The 24,724-nt window shown below is 42.1% G+C and overlaps 1 protein-coding gene across 3 annotated transcripts in view; it reads right to left on the bottom strand.

Moving 5' to 3' along the window:
• NR5A1 (nuclear receptor subfamily 5 group A member 1) overlaps positions 1-24,724 on the bottom strand; it is a 225,252-nt gene that overhangs the window by 46,789 nt on the left and 153,739 nt on the right. For all 3 annotated transcript variants that reach the window (XM_033961132.1, XM_033961134.1, XM_033961131.1), the window contains exon 5: positions 4,136-4,255. In XM_033961132.1, the coding sequence (XP_033817023.1) occupies positions 4,136-4,255 (120 nt within the window). The remainder of the gene's footprint in view (positions 1-4,135; positions 4,256-24,724) is intronic.

Genomic DNA, 24,724 nt, shown 5'->3' with positions numbered 1-24,724 from the left:
CTACATCCCACTGGGCAGGCATAGGTTACACATTCTGAAGACCTGCCTTGAGGATATTAAAACATGGATGACAGCCAACAAACTCCAAATGAACCCATCTAAGACTGAACTATTATGGATTCGATGAGAGCCTAGCCTCTCACCCATACATCTCCTGGGACAGCACCACTCTGGAATCCAAAGACCAAGTATCCGGCTTGAGTATCACACTGGATGCTAGCCTGACACTATCAGCCCAAATCTCCAAGGTAGTAAGTATCCTTCTCCTTCTACTACCTATGACAACTAAAACCCATCCGCCGCTACTTCTCCAAAACTGACTTCACCCAGCTCTTGTATGCCTTTGTTCTGTCCCATCTGGACTACTGCAATGACCTCTACATTGGTCTACCAGCCAAGGGGCAACATCAACTACAGAGAGTCCAGAATGCAGCAGTGAGACTCCTAAAGAACCTCAGCCCTTTTGACCACATCTCCTCTGCACTGAATCAGGCCCATTAGCTTCCAATACACCAGCGCACCAACTTCAGATAACTAATGCTAGCCTTTAAACGCTTCCATGGCATGACCCCCAACTTTATAGTGAGGAAGCTTCCAATCTACCACCCTCAGTGGCTTCTCCAATCTCAACTTGAACCCAGGCTGTACAATCCTCCAGCAAATTGCTTCCATCTGTAAGGTGCCCCACATCTGGGAGGCCAGTCCATCACTTTGCTGGTCCCTTCCATGTCTAAAAGGTCTTTGTTTAGGCGTTTTACACTTGGATGATTTTTGGCTGAGAATGGGGTATAAAGATAGACAACTTAGTGGTCTGGACTATCAAACGGCTGGACGCAGAAGTAGACTATTCTCCAAAAAAATATTTTGGACGTATTTTTTCGAGAATCGACGCTGCCAACTTTAGATGACTAGCGACTTAGGCCCAAAATGGACTTAGATGGTTTTTTTTTATTATGCCGCTCTATGTATATTGGTATTAGATCCCTAGCATGTGTTAAATTAGGATAAAAATTGCATCAAAAAACTTGTACTGTACTATGGCAAATTGTAACCTGTTAACTGCATATTATGTATGTTAATCTGTAACCTACTGAGTTCTTTGGGGAGAAAGGGATAGAAAATTAATTAAATAAATAAACAATAAATGACAATACATCTGACCCTCAATATTCGCAGGGGTTAGATGCAGAGCCGGCCCGTGAACAGGGAAAATTGCAAATAATTTGGGGGGCTGGCTCTGATCCACTCCCGCCTCTCTCCTGCCTCCCTCCTGAGGCCCCGACCTTACCTGGTAGTCTAACGGCAATGCGGGGCAGGAGCGATCTTCCTATGCTCCTGCCCCATGCAGGGCCTTGCACCTGTGCTGCGCATTCCCGTGGTCTCATGAGACTGTCTCCTGAGACCACAGGAACGCGCAGCATGGCTCTGCACGGAGCAGGAGCGTAGGAAAATCGCTCCTGCCCTGAGTCGCCACTAGACCACCAGGTAAGGTCTGGGGGATGTCCAGGGCAGCGTTTCTCAATTAAAAATCAAGGCGCAAAAAAATTGTGAATAACCAAATTCACGATTGGAGAAACCGCGAGTCGGGAGGGGTTGCTGTACAAGAATCCCTTCCCATATATTTGAAATGCAATAAAGAAAAAAAAAAGTGCACAGGAGGATGTATGCATAAAATGTAGGTGCAAAAAAACAAAGTAGGGACGGATAAATACCACCACTGGGGATCACATAGTTTTACAACTAGGTTTATTCATGTACATAAACAGGAAAATAGACTCTACATGGCCAGTATTTTGGCCCTGAAAAGTGCCTTCTTCAAGCAGTGGCATAATGAGGAAGGTCGGTGCCTGGAGCAGTGGTATCCAGCATCATTGTTCCGTGTGCCCCCCCCCCCCCACTCTTTTCTGCTGCTCGAGTGCCCTCCTAATCTTCCCTGCTGTTCCACTGCCTCCCCGTGTACCTCTTGAAATGTTTGCCAGCTTACACCTGGCTGCTCACACTGGCCTCGGCTCCCTTCTGACGTCAAGTCCTGGGTCCCATGACCAGGAAGCGGCATCAGAGAGGAGCCCAGGCCGGCATGGATGCTCACACCGGCGAACATTTAAAGAGGTATGCAAGGGGCGGGGAGGAGGAGAGGCGCCGGCCACTCCTCGTGAAGACAGCGCCCGGGGCGGTCTGCCTCCCCAATCCCTTTACCACGCCACTGTATTCAAAGGTCAGGACGTGAATGCTGTACAGTTCTTTGAATGATTCCCATTATAACAGGGAATCATTCAAAAAGCTGTACAGCATTCACAGCCTGACTCCTGAAGAAGGCATTTTTCAGTGCCAAAACATTGGCCGTGCAGTCTATTTTCCTGTTGTATATGCACATAAACAAACATCATTGTGAAATTACATGATCCCGAGTTTTGGCATCTATCTGGCCCTGCTTTGTTGTTGTTGTTTTTTACTTTCTTCAGCATGGGGATTGTTTTCCATGGTTTAAAATGTAAATGCAACAAAAGACTGTGCCTATAATTAAATGATCTGCACAGGAACATAACTTGTAAAGAACTGCAATGCATGATCATGTGGGTTGTATTTTTTTTAAATAAAATACACATGTATGCACAGTACATGCATCCATTTACACCTTCTTCAGAGCAGGTATAAACTCCCGTGCTACTGGATAACATTGTAAGAATCTATTTTATAAAGGCACATAGGCACCTATGTTGAATCTGTGATTGGGGGAAAGTTAAATAGAATGCTTTCACAATTATTGGCACCCTGAAGCAGGGCCAGTGCTTGAAATGCGATTGTGTTGGTGCTTCTTCCCTTTTTCAAGATAGGTGGACAGCAGGAGGGGTTAATCATTTTGTTCTATGGACACATAAATCATAAATGAATCACTCGGCACTAAATTTGCATGGTGATTTTAGGATTGTTTTTGCAGATGGCAGCTCCTTAGTAGAATTATTACTTTGATATCTGAAGGCCTTTGCTTGGAAGATCCCACTCACCATATTTTAGCAATTTATTTGGTGAGAGGGTGTTTTGTTGTTGTCTTTTATGTATTTTACCCTATAATTGGGTGGTTTTGGATTGCCTTTATACACAGGCATAAAATACTTGCTTTATTGACTTTTAACTATTTTAAATGAGTTTCAAAAACAAGAGAACAGAGTGTATTCTCCATTAAGCCTGCATTCCAATTGGTTGAGGCTTCTGACTACTCAACACATGGCCAATCAATCCTATTTGGTACAATACTATGCTTACCTTGTAAGCCATGTTCTACTTTGTCTTTAATCCAGTGGGTCTACTTTATCAAATATTTTCCTCAGTCGAAAAGACTCCAAGGTGGTCTCAAAAGCTTATGTGCAGTATTCATTTCTGGACAAATATTTGCTAAAATAAAAAGTATTTATCTTTGTTTGTAAGATTGTATGCACAGATTGAGAGAGAACCTGGGAACCCACAGTCCTTGTGTGTGTGTGGTCATTGCCAACAACTAAATGAAACCTAGTTTCAGTCTTCTGCATCATCATTTCAAAATGATTAGAGTGCCATATATAATACATACTATCCATCCAGGTACTTTAGATAGATTGTGAGCCCACCAGGACAGCTAGAGAAAAATGCTTGAGTAACCAATTGTAAACCGCTTTGATAACTTTGATAGGCGGCATATAAATACCTACATACAAATACATCCTTGGACAAAACTGAGGGAGGTTGCTCAATATTGGAGTGGCTCTTATGGTTTCAGTTATTATTTTAATGTGCAAATACACCCTCTTTTGCTAAGGTGCGCTAATCGATTTAGCACGCGCTAAATGCTAATGCGTCCATTATATTCTATGGATGCGTTAGCGTTTAGTGCACGCTAAATTGATTAGTGTGCACTAATCAGTTAGTGCACCTTAGTAAAAGAGGGGGTAAGTGAATCTGTAAATGCAATAAAGCTTTAGAGCCTATCAAACTTGATAGCTTCTTTGAGGGACAGGAGGAGGAGATAATGGTCCTTTAAAGAAGGCTACTTCTACCCAGATTGAGTTCTCCTACTGCATTCTGTACAGGCACAATTGCCTGGGGCAATGATTTCACTAAGCAAAATGGAGACTGTCTAAAATGAAAGTAAGACAGTTACCTCTTGCCCTGTAACCAGGAGTATGCTGTTCTCCTTCCCGTGCTGCAGCTGTCTAAAGATGTGGTCAAATACCAGGAGCTCACTCCAACAATTCTGCAGCAAGATCATTTGGTCACCTACCTAGAACAGAATGAAAAGGAGATCACCACCTGATGAGGGATTGCCAATGCAAAATTAAACATCCTCAGAAAGGAAGGCTCTGATTGGAATATCATCTCTATAATGTAGGAAATTTCTTCAAAATGAGCAAAGACATTACTGAATTTTATATAATAAAGAAAATTCTATGAGCAGGTGCCTACAGTTAGACCCAAAGGGGTGAATTCTGCAAACGACACCTAGGTTAGGCGCTACTAGGCACCTGGATACAACCAAATTTCCACAAACAACCAAATTTTTTTATAAAATGTAAAAGCCATTAATTTAAGTTGCATGTGCATATCAGTGCAGTACCAACCGACACCCACACTGAGGTGCCTACCTGCATCTACCTGAAAAGTACGCATGGTTAGGTGCGGAGTGTCGGCATGGTATGTGTTAGGTGCCAGTAGGCATCTGAGTTAGGCGCCAGAATATTAGGCCAGGGATTTCCTGGCCTAACATACTGGCACCTAACTCAATGTAGGCACGCAATTCTGCAAATGGCACCTACATTTGACTGGCATGTGGCAGACACCATTTTGTTAGGTACCTGCTGATGAAGGCACCGTTTATTTATTTATTTAAGATTTTTCTATCCCCTCAAATAGTGCATCAAGTAGCACTCATGAGAATAACTGGCATTTACAAACATAAGTGCTAGACATTCTATAAACAGTAGCCTTGATTTTCAGCCATGGGAGGCAGCCCGGCTACCTCCCACGGTTGGCAGCAAACATAGATATTTAATGCCAGAGCTGTATCCAGCTACCGGCATTGAATTTTTGGGTTAAGGTTTAGTACCACGGACCTAGCTGGCCAAAATTAAATTCATCGGCTGTCTGGCTAAGGCCTAGCAACCAAAGATAGACCTGCTTTTTAGGTGGGTCTATCCGACTGCATGTCTTAGCCAGTGAACCAATGAATATTGGTGGTAACTGGATATTTCTTCACTCAACGTGTAATTAAACTCCGGAATTTTTTGCCTCAGAATGTGGTAAAATCAGTTAGCTTAGCAGGGTTTAAAAAAGGGTTGGATAATTTCCTAAAAGAGATGTCTATAGGCCATTATTGAGATGGCTTGGGGAAATCCACTGCTCATTCTTAGGATATGCAGCATATAATCTGTTTTACTACTTGGGATCTTGCTAGGTTCGTGGGACCTGGGTTGGCCACTGTTGAAAACAGGATACTGGGCTTGATGAACCTTTGGTCTTTCCCAGCATGGCAATTCTTATGTTCTTATGTTGTGTGACATAGCCAGTCACCAGCCAATCTGCTGAATGGTATATTCAGTGAGAGACAGCCAGCTATCTCCTGTTGAATCTCCCGCTGGCTTAATGGTACTTAACCATCTGGGAGCTATTCCCAGCAGGCTGAATATTAGGCAGAGCATACCTAGATAGCGTAGCATGTAACTGTAAGGTGGGGGGGGGGGGAGGGCATATTGCTTAGCAACACTGCTTATAAAATAATATCAATTGGATGTGTTGCATAGCACGTTTATCAGTGCAACAATCGCATATGTCCTTCCAATTCAAAAGGAGTTCATTTAGGCATACCCACTTACACCAGCCATTGACCTGTTATAACTTGGCGCACCTAACCTTTGGCACACCACTGTGGCTTTGCGCCAGTACGCTAGAACAGCTAAGCTGCATCTTTAAGCCATCACAGAATTAGAACTAAGCACATACCATTGTGGTACCCGCATCTTGGTAGCAGTTCACTGACTAGCCACCAATCTATTCTAAACTATTTTTAGCACAGAGGGAACAAAGATGGATTTATAAATTAAATACTCTGACACCAAAAGGCCTAGGCCCTAAACGCTGAAAGCAGAAGCAGGGAAAATGAGAATTTTTTTTAGAATGGCCTAACTCTACGTTCAGCTGTTTAAACACCCAGACCACTACTACGTCTACACTTACAACACATTACCAACCAAAAAACAGCCTAAGTCCCAAACGCCCAAAACCAGACCTTTTAGGCGAAGGAGGGGCCAGTCCTTCGCCTAAAAGCTGGATTCTGTAACAGGTTTCTGTCAAAAAGAACACCTGTTACATAATCCACACACACCCCCAGCAATAATCACGGCCCACAGGAGGAGCCTAAGGCAACTGGGCCAATTCCGGTTAGCCCAGGTGCCTAAGGCCCATCCTGTGGGCATGGCCTTAGGCGCCTCGCCCAATCAGGCCCTAAGGCCCACCATTCAGAGGATGGCGGGCCTGCTGGGCAGACGGGCTTGGGAACTGTCCATCTGTCTAACGGATTTTAGATAAAGGGGGTGGGAGGGGGTTGCCGGGTCACAAGGTGGGGGAGGTGTCACGGGGTTCAGTGGGGCTGATCAGGGGTTCGGGGGCTGTCGTGGGGGAAGGCTCATCGTGAGGAGGAGGGGATGGGCTCCCTCCTGCCTGAATCGGTTCGAGGGGGGGGGGGAGAGTCGCCAGGGCAGGAGGGGTTGGGCTCCCTCCTGCCCGTATTTTAGTGGGGGTGGGGGGTTGCGTCTCCGCAAGAGAGATTGGCTATCTCTTCTGCCGCGATAGCAATCCCCCACCGCCCCGAACCGCAGCACTTCGGGGGGAGGATCGCGGTAGGGGAGATGAAGCATCTCTCCTGCAGCGATCGTTGCGGTGGGAGGTGGGCAGGTTGCCGGGGCTGCTGAGCTGATTGCAGCAGCTGTGATCAGCTCAGTGGCCCCTTTTTCGGCACTTATACCTGTTTTGACTTGGTCTAAGTCAAAACATATAAGTGCAGACTAGGCAACCTGTTCAAACTTTTGGTTATACCTGCTGTACGACTATGTCTAGTTCGGCCCACATCCTGCCCACCTCCCACCCGTTCCCCTCCTCTAAAAATGCCTCTTTTCGCTCTATGCGTTTAGAGGCAGGGGAAAAGCCTAAGCTGGTTTTAGATCCATCTAAAACCAGCTTTGATTATCGGTACTTGGCAATCTTGCTTTTTGGTCGTCTAAGTACCGATTTAGGCCACTTTTTAGACCTTTTTTTGTTTTGATTATGAGCCCCAGAATATTGAAAGGCAACATTTTTATTAAATTAATTTAAACAACTAGAGAGAGTTTATACTTTTTTTGTGAAAGGGATAATGCCAAAGGAGAAAACTGAATGGTTGAATCTGACTGAATGATTCTAGAACGCCAGAGATGCTGATGAAAGTAATGGATACAGATATTGGAGTAATGATTTGATTGGTTAGTGGTACTATGATACCACACATCTAGGATACGCATTGGTGCCATTTTGTAGCTATGCGTGGAAATGAGCAGTTGAAATTTGAAAAGACGGTAAACGCTTTAAAGATTTTAATGTAAAAAAGATAGCCCCAATGGCAATTTTATATGGATGTATATGTATAGGGTCAGATTCTACAAACAGCGCTCACAAATGGATGCAGGAAAAGATTGGCGCTACATGCAGCTCTATAAAGGGCACGCATTCTTCTTAGCCCAGATTCCCATGCGGCAGATTGAATTCCACGACGGACAAATCTGAAGCAGCCTGTTTAGAGTGCTGCCAGCCTGACGCTGCTTTGGATGAAGGTAGGACTCGCTCGCGGTTGGCGGGGAGGGAAGGATGGAGGGTCAGCAGGAGTTCGGCTGCGCGGTGGGGGTGCTGCACAAGGGATGGGAGGGAGGGAAGGATAGAAGTTGGGCAAGGGTTATGCTGAACGAGGGATGGGAGGGAGGGAAGGATAGAAGCTGGGCAAACCTGCTGCACAGGGGGATGGGAGGGAGGGAGGGGAGGAAAGATGCTGTACATGTGGGGGAGAGAAAGGAAAGAGGAAGAATTGGGATGGAAGGAGAGGAAGGGAAAGAAGATCATGTGCATACCCCAAAAATAAGACCTAGTGCGTTTTTTGGGCCCCAAATTAATATAAGACACTGTCTTATTTTCGGGGAAACATGGTATATAATTCATAACTTCTGGAATACAACCAGTACATAGCATTCCTTTTCTATAAGAATCCAGAGAATGCTTCAGAAACAATGGCCCAGATTTTATAAAGTCCGCCTTAAGTTAGGTACCCATATCGATGCCTAACTTAATTGATGAATAGGCTTAATTGGTGCCCATATTGGCACTTGATACCTCACAATGGGCTTTAATTGGACTTAATTGAAAATTAGGCACCTAGCTCAAAACTCTACTTTTTATAGATGCGAGGCCCAAAGTGCCTACACCAAATCCCTCTTTTACAAAGGCGCGCTAAGCATTATAGCACGGATTTAGCACGTGCTAAATCACAGGTGTCAAAGTCGGTCCTCGAGGGCCAGAATCCAGTCGGGTTTTCAGGATTTCCCCAATGAATCTGCATGAGATCTATTTGCATGCACTGCTTTCAATGCATATTCATTGGGGAAATCCAGAAAACCCGACTGGATTCCGGCCCTCGAGGAGGGACTTTGACACCCCTGTGCTAAATCAACACATGCGCTAACCGCTAACGCGTCCATAGAATAACATGGATGCGTTAGTGTTTAGCGCGTTCCAATGCTTAGCGCACCTTTGGAAAAGAGGGGGTAAAAGTGGGCATGGTGAGGGACAGATCATGGACGTTCCTTTAGGTTCCAGTATTGGTGCCTAACTTAAGGTGAAGAAAACCCTGGAATAAACTGGGGATTCCTAAATGTTAGGACACTGAGCTCCACCGAAGCGCACTTAGGTAATGCTATGCGGGATTTTATAATGGCACCTAAGTTTTATAGAATCAGTACCGATATCAGCGCCCAACTTTAGGTGGACTTTATAGAATCAGGGCCAATATGCCCAAAGTGAACACCAGGTTACCTCAGATGGTTGAAGGAGTGAACATGGTGTACTAGAGAGACAGCAAAATATGGTAAGCAGATAAAAGCAAATCCAGTGAAGAAAGAAATTAGCCCTAGAAAAACTACTGGGAAAAGATTCAATTTATGGTTTTTTTTTTTTTTCAAATATTGTCATTTTTCCGTTCTCAGGTTGTTTTTAGCGGTAACTAGTGTAATTATTTTCTACAGAACACACACACATAGTATCATGTGGGAAGCAGAACTGAGCACTGGGAATCCTGGTAGTGAAATAAATAATACTCTATTGTCTTTTTGAACATTTGGCAGCTGCAAAAAATTCTTTTCACAACTTTCTGAGCTTTTTCATCAGCCTCCCACTGCTGTCTGATAACAGCTGACAAAGCTGCCTGTGATCTTTGGTTTGAAACCTTCTTTTCTGATTTTTATAGTACAGCTGTATTCTCTTCTCTAGCTATTTTTTTTTCTCTTTTCCTTTGATTTCTCTTTCTATTTTCTCCCATCCTTCTTCTTTCCTTTCCCTTTCTTCTTCATCTCTCCTTTTCTTATTTTCTTTCCCTCCTCTCCATTCTATTTTCTCTTCTTTTTAAAAAATTTTTTCCTCCCTTCTTGCCACACTCAGAGGCACATAATAACTTAAAAAAAAACAACAACAAACATCTAAAAACCTGCCTAAATTGGCACTTGGATGATCAAAACAACAGGTCTTCCAAGTACCAATAATCAAATAGAGTTTTAGAAGTATCTAAAACCAGCTTAGGCCTTTTCCCTGCTTCTGTGTGCCCAGGGCATTTTTGGAGGAGTGGGTAGGGCGGGAGGTGGGCGGGATGTGGGCCGACCTAGACTTAGTCATCCGGCAGTCATAATCAAAAAGTTTGACAGGTTGCCTGAACAGAACTTCAGCAGCCCAGGCAACCCACCCTCCCTTCCCCCCGTAATGATCGCGGCAGGAGAAAAGCCCAGCCCCTCCTGCTCTCCCCTACCCCTGCATTCTTAATTGACAGGAGAGATGCCCAGTCCCTCCTTCTGGCACCTGAGAACCCCCCACAATCTTTGCTGGCAGGAGAGATGCCGAAACTCTCCTGCCAGCACCCACAACCCCCCCCCCCTCCATCTTCACCAGCAGGAGAGATGTCCAATCTCTCCTAATGGCACCTGTGAACCTACCCCAAATGATCGCACCAGGAGACATGCCTAATCTCTCCTGCAGGCACCCCCACCCCCCAAAAAAGTTTGCTGACAGGAGGGATGCCACGTCCCTCCTGACAACACCCCCACCCCCTGAAAGTTTGCAGCAGAAGGGATGCCCAATTCCTCCTGCCAACATCCTCCACCCCCAAAATTTTACCCCCATCCCCACCCCTGAAAATTTCACCTCCCACCCCACCAGGACCCCCCTAACCTCACCTGGACCCCCTAACCTGGTTTAGTTGGCCAGATGGACAGCTCCTGCCTGTGTACGGCTGGCCCACCTTCACTGGAATGGCTGGGGAATGGTTGGAATACACTGGGGAGGGCCTAAGGGCCTGATTGGCTCAGGTGCTTAAGGCCCCTCCTGTAGGAGGGGCCTTAGGCACTTGGGCCAACTAGAATCCTAGGTCCATCTAGGCCTAAGATTCTGGTTGTCCAGTTCCCTTAGCCGCCCCCCCCCCCCTTATAGGAGGCCCTCTGAGAGCAGAACTGGAGGCAGAGTCATCATCCAACCCTGCCTTGTGCATCCATCCATGTCAACCTCAGACATTGTCAAAACAATCACTCAACCCATCCCTTTACTGAAAGTTTGAAAGGCTGATTTTTACCAAAAGTTAAGAATAGTGAAGAAAGAAGCCAGGTTTGTTGACTAGCTTATCCATGTTCTGTATTAAGGTATATTATGGTACTTTCCATATAAAGACAACCAGTGTTTGAACAATGAACATAGCATAATTTCATTGTTTCTTTTCTCTCCACAGTATAAATCGTATTCATGAGCTCAAATGCACTCAGCCCATAATAACTCTACTCACAGCTGTTAGGAAAATTATATTCTAGATAATTGTACCATCAGATTGTTTTTTGTTTTGTTTTTTTTTTACTAGTGAAGAACTCAAGGTCATAAAAAGTCCATTTATGATTGTAAAATGTGAAATATGTCATACTTCAGCTACTCATGTTATATATATATATGTACACACACATGAGGGGGTGCTGAAAAGTTCTCAGCCCAATCAAGAAGAGAATGATGTGGATATGGTTCAATCAATGATCTGAAATAATGTCAAAAGCAAAGAATTTTGTTTCTGCAAATTGGCACTTACCAAAATAAGATAACACTCTTTTCAGCTACAATGGCAAAATAACACTCAAAATTTAGGAAGTTGGTTGATTGGGCTGAGATAGAGAGAAGCTTTTTTTTATTTTAGAAGAAAGTTCAGAAACTGGTAAGGAATTCAAAAGGAGTGGGACAAAAATAGAGGATCCATATATAGAAATAGAAAAACACCAAAATGGCATTGATCATAGGGATGTCAGACCCAAGCAATTTCTTTATGAATGATGTAGAAAGAAAAGATCCTCAGCTACCAAGAGACCACAAAAATGTGGCTTGATTAAAAGGAATTTTCAAGTATTCTGGAGTAAGTTACATCTTATGAGCTGTAGAAGGAAGTTCTCTTTGGCACAATGCAGGTATTATGGGGAGTAATTATCAGCAAATCTGAGATTGATTCACATAAACTGGTCATGGTAACAAGGTAAATGAAGGCAAAAAAAACCCTCAAGGTACATCCAGTCTGCCCAAGAAGATGACCAGAACCTCATCCACCACTCTATGTAGGCCCGGGTCATCCATTTTAAAATTCTGGTTGTGAAGTTACCACCATGCCAACCATGATGGGGATGATATGTGGTGTATTGCTTATAGTATTCAACTTACACCAGTCAAGATGCCTTCCCCTCCTCCAAAGCTGCATAGTTCCTCCATTCTCAGTATGTGATAATAAAGAGATCAACACACTGCAGTTGTTGAACCTCCACTTGTCTCTCACCACGCGCAAAACAAAGACCGCACAAGTCTGTCCATCATTGGACTCCACTCCCCATGCTGGATTTGGCTATTCTTTTTGGCTTTGTTCTGTGTTCTTGCGATGTCAGTTATTAGACCATTTTATGTCTCCTATCTCCCTTGGTTTATCTCTGGAATTCATAGGTTGCATACGCAGGAGCTTCGTCAGCTGTAAGCCTGAAGTCATTATGCCATTGTATAGATCCATGGTGAGGCCCCACCTGGAATACTGTGTGCAATTCTGGAGACTGCATTACCGTAAGGATGTGCTGAGACTGGAGTCGGTCCAGAGAATGGCCACCCGGATGGTCTCGGGACTCAAGGATCTCCCATACGAGGAACGGCTGGATAAATTACAGCTATACTCACTCGAGGAACACAGAGAGAGGGGTGACATGATCGAGACATTCAAGTATCTCACGGGCCGCATCGAGGTGGAAGAAGATATCTTCTTTTTCAAGGGTCCCGCGGCAACAAGGGGGCATCCGTGGAAAATCAGGGGCGGGAAACTGCATGGGGACATCAGGAAATTATTTTTCACTGAAAGGGTAGTTGATCGCTGGAATAGTCTTCCACTTCAGGTTATTGAGGCCAGCAGCGTGCCTGATTTTAAGGCCAAATGGGATAGACAAGTGGGATCTATTCACAGAAAAAGGTAGGGGAGGGTCATTAGGTGGGCAGACTAGATGGGCCGTGGCCCTTATCTGCCATCTATTTCTATGTTTCTATGACCGGATTCACTGCCTGATCTGCTGATGTTTATCTCTGGAATTCATTAGTGTGACCTGATTTCCCACCTGATTGTTCACTGCCTGATCTGCTGACATAAGGGCTAACCTGGAAGTTGCTCGATTTATTCATTCACCATGGTGGCGTTTTGCACCACAACCTGTGCCTTGGGCATGTGCCAAAAAATCACCCCCAAAAGAGCAAGTCATGCTCCTTGGGCAAGCTCCTTAGTGTGAACTCCTGGGATGAATTTGCAGCCAATCTCCTCACTCTGTAAGTAATCTTTGGCTATTTTTACTGTTTGTATTTTCTATTGCCATAAGAATTTTTTCATGAACCCTCATGGCTATCCATCGCTGCCTCTGAGGCCTATCCCAGTTTATTTGGGATGGCGTTCTCAGGGTCATCTTCCAACTCCTAGACCATATCGCTGTCTGTCAAAAGCATCTTCTTTGTATGCTGTCTTTAATATGGCCCTTTTGAATTGTTGCTCACTTCTTACAAAATCAGCCCTTCTTCAAAATTTAATGCTAATCTCTTCTTTAAATCTTCTTGGTCTTACAGAAACTTGTATTTGCTCAGGAGAAGAGTCATATTTGTTTCAATGCCTACCACCTGGTTTCCCCTGTTTCCACTCCTCACGTTTCTCTGGGAAAGGAGGAGGCTTCGCCATCCTTATCCCTGACTCTCAGCGACGGAGGTCTCAAACTCCACATTTAGTTATTCTGAACTGCTAGTAATTCACATCTCCTCCCCAAATCAACTTCATATTCTATTAGTCTATTGTTTACCCTCTGCTACTGCTGCTCTCTGGGACTCACTCTCTCAAGTCTCTGATCGATGCAATATTTCACTATTCTAATCTAGTGATTTTGGATGACTTCAACATTCATGCTGATATTCCCTGCAATCCTAGAGCTTCCTCATTTCTCTCTTTAATGTCAGCCCTTGAATGCAAGTAGCTGGTCAATCTTCCTATTCACAATGCAGGTCATACCTTGGATCTTATTTATATTAGATCCGCTTTTTCTTATACAATAAGTTCAATCTCCACAACTGCTCTTTTGTGGTCTGATCACGTTGGTCACCTTTAACCTTTACCCTCATGGAGGTCCTTCTACTATTCCTCCAACAACCTCAGTCATCTCTTTACAAAAATTGTCTAGAAATCTTTCCAAGCTAGTTTATAATTCATCTCCAGCTTTGGTCAATTTTTTTAACCCAGATTTTGAAACCCATTCACTGGAAGATAAAGCCCTCCTTTAGGACAATTCAATTTGGTTGAGATTAGACGTTATAGCTCTCCTGGTACCAGTTCACAAAAATCCTCAGACAAAGATGCCTTGGTAGAATGAGAAACTTCATCAAGCACTTTTGGTGTAAAAGCTGCACCCCTGATCTATATGTACAATGTAAAAAGGAAAATCAAAATTATAATTTCCTGCTCAAACAAGCCAAATCCTCTCATTTCTCCTACCTAGTGAGTTCTTCTATCAATCCAGCCTGCGGGCTATTTCAGTTTGTTTCTACTGTAAACAAGCTTTCTTCAGAATCATTCGATCAGAGTTCCCTGCTGTCTGCAGGTCGCCTTGCAGAATCTTTTTCTTTAAAAGTACGCAAGCTAAGAGAAGCCTTACCCACCTCCTCTTCAATCCAATCTAACCTAAACATGGTCCCATCAAGCATTCCCCTAATTTCAATTTGAAGCCCTGTGGGTTAATCTATTGGATCCTCATTTGATCTCCCATCTCTAACCTCACTTTCTTTGATCTTGCAACATATGCAACCTATATTTTGTACACTCAAATTGCTACCAGTACTTTGGCTGAAATCCCCTTCACAGAAGCTGCTTCCATGTGTCCTATCCATGATTCAAGATAGTTTAACACAGATTTGGAAAAAGGATATGGTAAACCCCCTTAAAAAAAAACAAAACCCCAACAACTTTCCCTAGATTCTTCAATACCTAGTAACTATTGCCCAGTCTCAATTTTAATTTCTTTTTTATAATCCTTGAAAAGGTTGCTTTACAACAGCTCACCTCTCATACCAAACAGTCACTAGTCCTGCATCCAAATCAAGCAGGCTTCCACCCAATACACAGCACAGAAACAGTAACAACTACTCTTAAGCAATCTCCATGCCACTCAATGTGAACAAAATCACCTTACTGGTGTCTTTAGACCTATCTGCAGCCTTCAACCTGGTCGATCACCATCTCCTTCTATCACGTCTAGAAGAAAAATCCCAGTTTCAGCACGTGAAACATTGGTTTTGCTTCAGAGTACAACACGCCGACAAGTATCTCACTAGTCCCCTGAGGAAGGGACCACTACAAATGAGAGTGTTTCTTTTGTTGGACTAATAAACGTGTCTCATCCGGTTGCTTTCAGACATCTTGCCTCTTTTTTTGTGTGTGTATTTTGGTATTGATTTTATCGAGGCTAGTTTTGTGCTTTTTTCACATTTCAGAAAAGGCATAGAGCCTTTAAACTTTTCTTGTGGAGTCGGATGACAGCGGCCAACCGGGAGACCCTTGATACAGCGCCATAGCGCGAAACATGTCGGGTCTGGCTCCCAGGTTTTGGCAGGATGCAGAGATAAGTGCACAATTATTATCAAATGCATATATGAATATATAAAAAAACAAAAATACCAAAAAATGAATGTATAACAAAGCGTACTAGAAAGCTATATAGAAACTAAGAATTGACAAATGCGGAACGGCCAATGATGATAGTGGCCACGTAATTCTTCCCGCAGTTGCAAGGATTAACAGCGGTGAAGTGGTGGGACTGAGGCGTTCACATTTACTCATTTGAAAACGTTCTGATGAAAATTTGTTATTACCCGGTCCTATATTTAGATGCCCCTATGACTCAGAAGCTCTTCTACCTCTTCTCAGGTAGCTCATCTCTCAGCTGCTGACCTCAGTGCATCCTGGGGGTTGTAGTTCTTACATTACTGAGCCAGCGCCCTCTGCTGCCCAGTGATAAAATAACATCATTATTGAGGGAGAATCCCTGACTCTTATACACTTATACTAAAACAATTTCATATTCTGTGTTCAAGCCATGAGAAATCTACAGAAATAAAATGGAGGATCACAATTCATAGAACTAAGAGGTCAGTTCTATATGTAGGCATGCCCATTTAGGCAATCTGATGCTAAATGGTGAGAGCACATTCTATGAATATTTGGATGCCCAGAGTCCATTATAGAAAACTAGTGTAAACTGGCATTGGCATACCTAAAATCTAGTTGCCTGCAGGTATACCAGCTATAGACCTGCGGTAACTACAGTATATGCCCAACAAAGAAAAATGGGGAAACCCAATGATCCACAGTGAAAACAATCCACCGATGAAAACAAAAATAAAAACTGTGGATACAGATGTTCTGGAGATAATTTATTAAACACTGACATATAAAACCATGAAAATTCAATTAAAAAAGTACAATGATAAAAAATACTGTGATAAAAATCCAACCGGACCCTACACGGTTCATGTTTCGGCGACCATGCCTTCCTCAGGGGTCCAATGGTTTGCAACCTCACATATAAAGAATTGGACTGAAAACAGTCTATTGTCTTTAAACATGTGAGCAAAGAACACCGCAGACAAGCTGAAGTAGCAAAAAAAATGCTTAGCACATGTTTAAAGACAATAGACTGTTTTCAATCCAATTCTTTATATGTGAGGTTGCAAACCATTGGACCCCTGAGGAAGGCGTGTTCGCCGAAACACGGACCGTGTAGGGTCCAGTTGGATTTTTATCACAGTATTTTTTATCATTGTACTTTTTAAATTGAATTTTCATGGTTTTATATGTCAGTGTTTAATAAATTATCTCCAGAACATCTGTATCAACCGTTTTTGTTTACTACAGTATATGCAGCAAAGATGCATGCAGCTTACTGTATTCTACTTTGCCCATGTTCATCTCATGATCTACCCATGAAAATGTGCCCTTGCAGTTATGTGATCTGCTGCTTATGCATGCCCTTACAGAATCACACTTAGGTGATTTGCTGTCTCCTGTGTGCATAAGTGTGCATGCACCCAATGACGTTCTGGTATTATATACATTTATGTGAATGTAAGTGTGAGCACCCAGTTATTGAATTGTTCTTTAATTTTAGACTAACATCTGATTCTATTCTGTCATCTTAGAGGAAATAAATGTTCCATTGACATGATGCACCAGTCAATAGCTTTATTATAGCTTGGGTTTACTGGTATAGTGGCACTATTATCCAACTATATCAGGCTAAGACTTCAACTACTGAAAACTTCCACACAAAGTCAAAAATAAGTCTTGAATTAAATCAACAGATATTTACTATTAATGTGCAGAGAAGGAAACAATTTCAGATGTGCCTTTCTGACATTGCTAACAAAATTAATGTGAGATATGAAAGATGTTCTAATGAATCAGAATCACAATTGAATGAGACAACAATTTTAAGGTTGGTGGGATCAGGCTCCTGATGAAATATTATATGAAATAGAGTGTCCGTGGAGCTGAGTTAGTAAGCTGTTTTAAGCTAAGTAACTGCCTATTATACTAATAAAATAAGCACACATCATTGGTTTTTGAAAGATGAACTGCAATGAATTGTAATCAGTATATTTATAAAAGTATAAAAGACATACAAGAAGATTTTTCTGATTTATGATGGATATGGTGAGTTGACATTAGCAACCCATCTCAGTACGGCATACCTGAAATTGTTTCCTTCCCTGTATGTATCTGTTGATTTAATTCAAGACTTATTTTTTGACTTACGGGTATAGTGGAACATTTGACAAGCACATGCATCTTCTCAAGAGGGCCCGCAAATATCACTATTCATTCAGGCTATGTGAGTACTGTCACCATATTTGCTACAATAAAAATGTAGACAATTGAGTTCCTGACAATTATCTTCCCATTTTCTGAGAGGTGTGTGTGTGTTTGGGGGGGGGGTATTTGTGGTAGGAGGAGAGTGTGGAAGAAGTGACATGAACTGGGACTTTATGTGAATCATGGTTTACCATTGTTTTCATGAAACATATTCTACTTGGTATCTCATGCTCAATGTATGAGTAGTCACAGGGTCAAGGAGAACAGATTACACATCTCATTCCATAGATCAGTATACAAGATCATTAAGGTAGGCCTATGTGGCTGACTAACATTCAAAGGACTAGAATAATATTCCAAACAAGTATAGGAGGCAGCCGTCATAAACACATAAATACCAAGTAAAACAATAAATACCTTTTTCCCCATCATAACTGAACCATTTTGTATCCAGGTTTGGGGATAATAATGGTATACAAAATTTATATTAGATTATGATAGATTAGGTATTTATTCATGCCTGTGGAATTCTATGAGCATTGGAGCTTTTACCGCAGAGGCCGGCGATTAAAAAAAAAACCCTAATGAGACTTGGTAAAAGGGGGGCCTATATGCATTGACATGTCCTTACCCATGTATAACCCACAGAAAACTGTTATATTTACATGATACAATTAAAATACATTTCTCATAGATTTCAATTATAGTTGTTAAAGGACAGTTTTGATAGGACAGCAGGAATAGACCCCCAAGGAAATGAAATACATCAGAAAAGTCCTGTAAAGTCAGTGCAAGTATGGCTCTTGGAGAAAAATATATAGAGAGTGATTGGAAGCCAACTTAATTTAAAGGATAGATTTATTTATATTTGGATTTGGTTCATGCCTTTTCATTAATAGCTCAAGGCATAGTAAGTTACATCCCTGACTCTAGAGAGCTTACAGTCTAATTTTTTGTATCTGAAGCAAAGGAGGGTTTTATTGTGGCTTGATATACCGCTTTAATTTCCAAAGCAGTTTAGATCAAACAATTAAAAATTAAAAAAACTGGGGTAGTGACTTACACACTAAAAGTTTCTATTGACTAGACATGGTACAAGAGGGAAATGGGTAGGATTACATCACATAAAATAAAATGAGATCGTAGAGGAGAAAACGTTAGGGAGAAAGGGATTGACTGGGATAAACCCTTTGTCTAAATCATCTCATATGCATCTTTAAAGAGAAAGGTTTTCAGGTTGGACTTGAAATTTTCCAAGATCACAAGGAGCATTAGTAAGATTTGAACCACTAAACATGGGCAACCAGTTGTTTATCTACATAAAAATATATTTATCACCACCAACAAAAAAAATTTAGGAAAAAAGTATACATGTCCTTCAGGGAAAAGGTCAGTGCCAACAGCTAACAGAATGACAAAAATGAGAAAGGTATAGAACAGCTCCCCTATAGAGAAAGGCTAAAGAAGTGAGGTTTCGTCAGCTTGGAGAAGAGATGGTTGAAGGCAAATAGGACAGTGGTCTATAAAATCAGGAGTGGAATGGGATGGGAAAATAGGAATGGTCATTTACACTTACAAAGACCAGGAGACACACCCCAGAATTTTAAAACTAACTGGAAGAAGCGCTTTCTCTTTCATCGCACAGTTATGCTGTGGAGTTTGGTGCCGGAAAATGTGGTGAGAAATGTAGATAGACTTGGGAATGCTATGCTGATCCCTGGGTGTAAATCAGTGGTTCCCAACCCTGTCCTGGAGGACCATTAGGCCAGTCGGGTTTTCAGGATAGCCCTAATGAATATGCATGGAGCAGATTTGCATGCCTGGCACCTCCATTATATGGAGGCCACATTACCAAAAGGATGTGAAGAGAATTGAGTCAGTTCAGAGAATGGCCACAAGGATGGTCTCAGGACTTAAAGATTTTTCATATGAAGATCGTCTGAGCAGTCTGCGCTTATACTTGCTCGAGGAGCGCAGAGAAAGGGGGGACATGATAGAAACTTTCAAGTACATAACGGGCCGCATCGAGGAGGAGGAGGAATTCTTCACTCTTACAAGAGGACATCCACTAAAACTTAGGGGAGGAAGATTTCATAGGGACACCAGAAAATACTTCTTTACCGAGAGGGTGATTGGTAGATGGAAAGGTCTTCCACGTCAGGTAGTTGAGGCTAGTATCACGCTCGACTTCAAGAGATGATGGGACAAACATGTGGGGTCGCTACAGAGGTATGATAGAAGATAGTTTCTCGAGGGTGGAAGGGATCATGAATGGGCAGACTTGTTGGGCCTTTGGCCCTTTTCTGCCGTCATATTCTATGTTTCTATCTCTCATGCATATTCATCAGGGCTATCCTGAAAACCCGACTGGCCTTGTGGTCCTCCAGGAGAGAGTTGGGAACCACTGGTGTAAATAACAACAAATGGGATCATGCCATTTACTCGTGTCCTGGATTATTCACTGTTGGAAACAAGATGTGGGGCTCGACAGGTGGCTTTCTTTGACCCATTACATTTCCAACTGAAAGTCAACCCTGTAGGGAATATAAAAATTTCAGGGAGGGCAATGTATATAAACAAAGATAAGCACCAGCCCAATTCAGTCCTATGGATGCACCTTAGGGCAAGCTTTGGATAAAAGATTGCTCATTTGTTAAAACAAATCACATAAATTATTGGAATGTGATTCAGAAAATAATCCACTACCCAAATGGAAGGCAACACCGAATCCACTGTGATTTGAATACAAAATATAACCCATTTGTACAAGTATATGCTACTTGTAAGAAAAACAGAAGGCCCATGCATATCACAGTTTCATTGTCTGTTGGTCCTAAAGCACAGATTTACGGTTAGAAAGTGGAAATTAATTAACCAGTGAAAGGGAACAACAGAGGCATGTCTGAATAACTTCCAGACTGCATCTCCAAATCTGAGAACAATTTGCAAGCTATAAGAATTACAGTGTTGAAACAGTTTTGTTTCATTTCTATATACTTATCAGGCCCAACTTCCCCACCCCTCAGAAGATTCATGCCAAGAGAGAACAAAAAGCACTAGCCCAAATCTCAACATTCAGCAGGAAAAAAATCAAATCAATTGTTGACTTATTTGCACAAAGAACATCTGTTTTTTGCAACAAGGTGTTTGATACAGTTGGAAATAGAGAGCAAATTCTTCTGTTTGTAGAACTGTTCATGTATTGTACAGCTTGGGGAGGGAGGGTAATTTCTGATCCATGCTTCCAAAAAGTATCACTGGGAAAATTAATCCAAAAATATTGACTTCAGGTTATAGTGAATATTTCAGAGGTGGGGATTGAAAGCTACTTCAATATACCAGTGATATATTTTATCACCCTGCAAAATGATATTATATTACAGAATGGAGAAGTATCCTAGTGCTTAGAGCAGTGGGCTGAGAGCCAGGGTTCAAATTCTGCATCTCCCTCTGCAGCTCTTTCTGACCTGATCCCCTCACTTAACCCCTCATTGTGAGCCCTCTGAGGAAAAGCAAATGTGTTATGTAATTCTGAATTGTGTATGCTATGATAGATGAATGGGAGGTAACATTTTATACGTAAATGAAATTGACAGGAGAGAAATACTGTCTCTGCTATTCCTTTCCATATCTGGTTCCTTTTCTGTCTACACAAATTACTCTGCAATTTTTTTAAATTAAGTTTTCCTCTGCTCCTTGGCTTTTCTTCTTTTTTTCTGAGTATCTTCCCTTGGTGGTCAGTATGGGCTTTTTATAAATTCATCTTTATAAATGGGTCTCTGCAAGAGCCTTTAATGTAAATATAAAACATAAATATTGTAGCTGATGATGATTCTTAAGCTCTGTCAGCTGAGGACTTCCTCCGAGGGTGGCCAGGCCTCCCTTTTACCAGGGTTGGAGGGCAGCGTCAGCGTCACCTCAGTGATTTGGGGATGCTGACACCTCAGTGATTTGGGGATGCTGCAGATGGCTGTCATGCTTGGTGGGAGGGAGATCCAGCCACCTTTATGAGGAGGTTCTCAGCTGGCGGCGTTTGGTGATCCCACCAGCTACAGCAAGGGTCAGGGTCAGTGTTGGACATGCTGGTGCCTAGCACAGAAAATAAAAATGAGGCCCCATTATCCCCTTTCCTCCAAGCTCCCCACTTGTCATTACTCACAGATCCTCACCAAATGCAGAACAAGGGGTTCCAAATTAGAAACAAAAATTGAACTCGGAGCTGCAAAAAGTTAAACTCAGCAATACTTCAACACTGGAGACATAAAATTAGAAATGCATTTCACTCTTCTAATGCAATCCTTGAGAGCTAACCTAGACCTCGCACAAATAAAACGTTTCACCTAGGCAGACAACATAACAATCATGCTACCTGTAATGGTTGCATTAGCCAACACCATCATCATTGTCATATAATGTGTCCACATCATAGAAAACTGGACCTCAATCCACTGCCTCAAACTAAATAAGAACAGAGCCAAATTCCTTTGGCTAGGACCCTCAACTGACCCATGCTACACTCCAGTGATTACAGTAGATGACGGATTTTCCATTAAAACTACAATCCCAAATCTTAGGTGTAGAAATTGATAACCACCTATCCATGAAGAGCCACATATAATTAATAATATAACAATCTTTCCTTGTGATGAGAAAGCTAAGATCCATCAGAAAATAGTTTGAAACAGAGGATTTCCATATTTTAATGCAATCCCTATCTTGACTAGACTACTGTAATGTAACACTAGTTCTTTGCTCTACAACTAGTTGCATCTACAACTAGTTCAAAATGCAGCAGTAAAGATTCATATACGGACTATGGAAATTGGAACACCTGCAGCCCTACTATATGAAACTACATTGGCTGCCCATAACCACAAGGATCATGTTTAAATTAGGCATCACTGCCTTTAAGAACCTGACAGGTAATGTTCCCGACTACCTAACAGAGTTGGTCATCCTACTCTAGGGCACCTCCAACAGATATAACACCAGAAATCTTTTTGACTTAAAACTCCCAGCATGCAACAATATAAAGTCTACCAGGCGAATTACTTTATCCATCCAATATCAATTAGCAAAGTGCTAGAACCAACTACTACTTACACTATGATCTTGTGATCATTATCTTAGATTCAAAAACTTTTATAAACATTTCTGTACCAAGACAGGGAGCCAACTGTGAAGTAACTGAAATGTTAATTGTAAAAGCCCATTTCTAAACTTTCTAAAACAATTCCCAGAGCAACAAAATCAAAGAAGAAGGGAGGTCCAACCTTGTCTACAGTGAAAAAACCAACCAGGAACAAACAAAACAAAAACTGCAGATATGTACAACGATGTAGGCAAAATTTATTGTGACAAAACAAAGTATATCTAAAAACCTTTTTACCAAACAGGGGACCCAACGCGGTCCGTGTTTCGGACAACCTTCATCAGGGGTCCATGGTAAAAAAGGAAAGAAAAATGTGTCACAAAAAAATTTTCATAAAAAAAACAACCAGATTGTATATATCGCCGAGGATCACCGATAATTGTGAAATCTCGCTAAAATAAAACAATTCCCAGGACATAACGATGAGCCACCGATGACCTACTTGAACTTGTAACTATGTATTTGTAACTATGACCTAACCCAGTGTATCTCAAACTGTGTGCCAAGGCACACTAGTGTGCCTCCTGAGATTTCAAGTATGCCGCAGTATACTGGGGAGGAGGAGAGGCGCCAGCGCCAGCTGACTGTCTAAAGGACATGCCTCTCACCAGTGGGCAGAACAAAAGTGGAATTGTCCCAATCAGAATGGTGCCTTTATTCATCCAAAATTCATAAAATGACTCTGCGACTCGACATGCGCATGTTTCGGCCCAAATGGCCTGCCTCACATTCTTTTGCAGCAACGTCGCACCATTTCACTACGTGACACGTCTCTCCAAAGCAGCATTTTGTGAGTTTGAGCACTTTTTTACACATTTGAAGACTCATAAGAATCCTGAGGCAGGCCATTTGGGCCGAAACATGCGCATGTCGAGTCGCAGAGTCATTTTATGAATTTTGGATGAATAAAGGCATTTGGATTTATCAGATGAGTTGAAAGACACTTTTTGTTGTGCACCATTCTGATTGGGACAATTCCACTCTTGTTCTGTACTTTTGTGGCTGTGGTTTTGTTTCCCCTGTTTTATCCTCTTGCTCTCACCAGTGGGCACCAGCAGCTATCCTTCTCTCTGCCCTCTTCCCTTTTGGCATCCCCCACTGGCATCTCAGGGCCTGCCTGGAGGGCCTTCACACACACGCGGACATCAACATGATGATGTCACGCATGCACATGATGTCATCACGGCGATATCCGCACACTTCCAAGTGCCTCGAGCCATGGCCACTACCTTTAATGTGCCGCAGCTCGAGAAAGTTTGTGGGACACTGACCATATTAACAACTGTACTGATCTACCTGTACTAGCAACTCTATTGAATGTCTATGTCAAACTGTTCATTGTAACCTCCTGGGTAACTGACACAACCTCTTGTAATGTAATACGACCTTGAACTGAATAAGTAAAGGCAGAATAGAAAACCTGAGAAGTTTCTTAAAATTTGATATACCGCTTATAAATTGTACATAATTTAAAAAACTAAAATTATAAAATTAAAAAGTAATCACAATACCAGAGACGGACAAATACGTTCGTAGGAAGAAAAGGGGAAAGAAAGACATTAAAAGGGAAACACAAGAGGGAGGGTATTAAAATCCTGTTGAATAGTAAAATCTTAGAACAATATTAGTAGTCAAAAGCATCCTTAAATAGAAATGATGTAAATTTGATTTAAATTTTGTAAGAGAGTAATCTTCTCAAATGTGCGAGAGCATACTGTTCCATAGCGATGGCAGAAAATAGCGATGACAGCAAGTGACAGAAAAGATTGATTTTCTGGTCTTATCATATACTATATGTCGAGTTGATGGGATCTCTAATAAATTTTTGAGTGATCGTGAGGGTATATATAGAGTAAGATATCTGTTAATGA

The sequence above is a fragment of the Geotrypetes seraphini genome, chromosome 10 (genome assembly GCF_902459505.1).
Source record: "Geotrypetes seraphini chromosome 10, aGeoSer1.1, whole genome shotgun sequence".
NCBI classification, from domain to species: Eukaryota; Metazoa; Chordata; class Amphibia; order Gymnophiona; family Dermophiidae; genus Geotrypetes; species Geotrypetes seraphini.
This window is presented reverse-complemented; position numbering and strand designations above follow the sequence as displayed.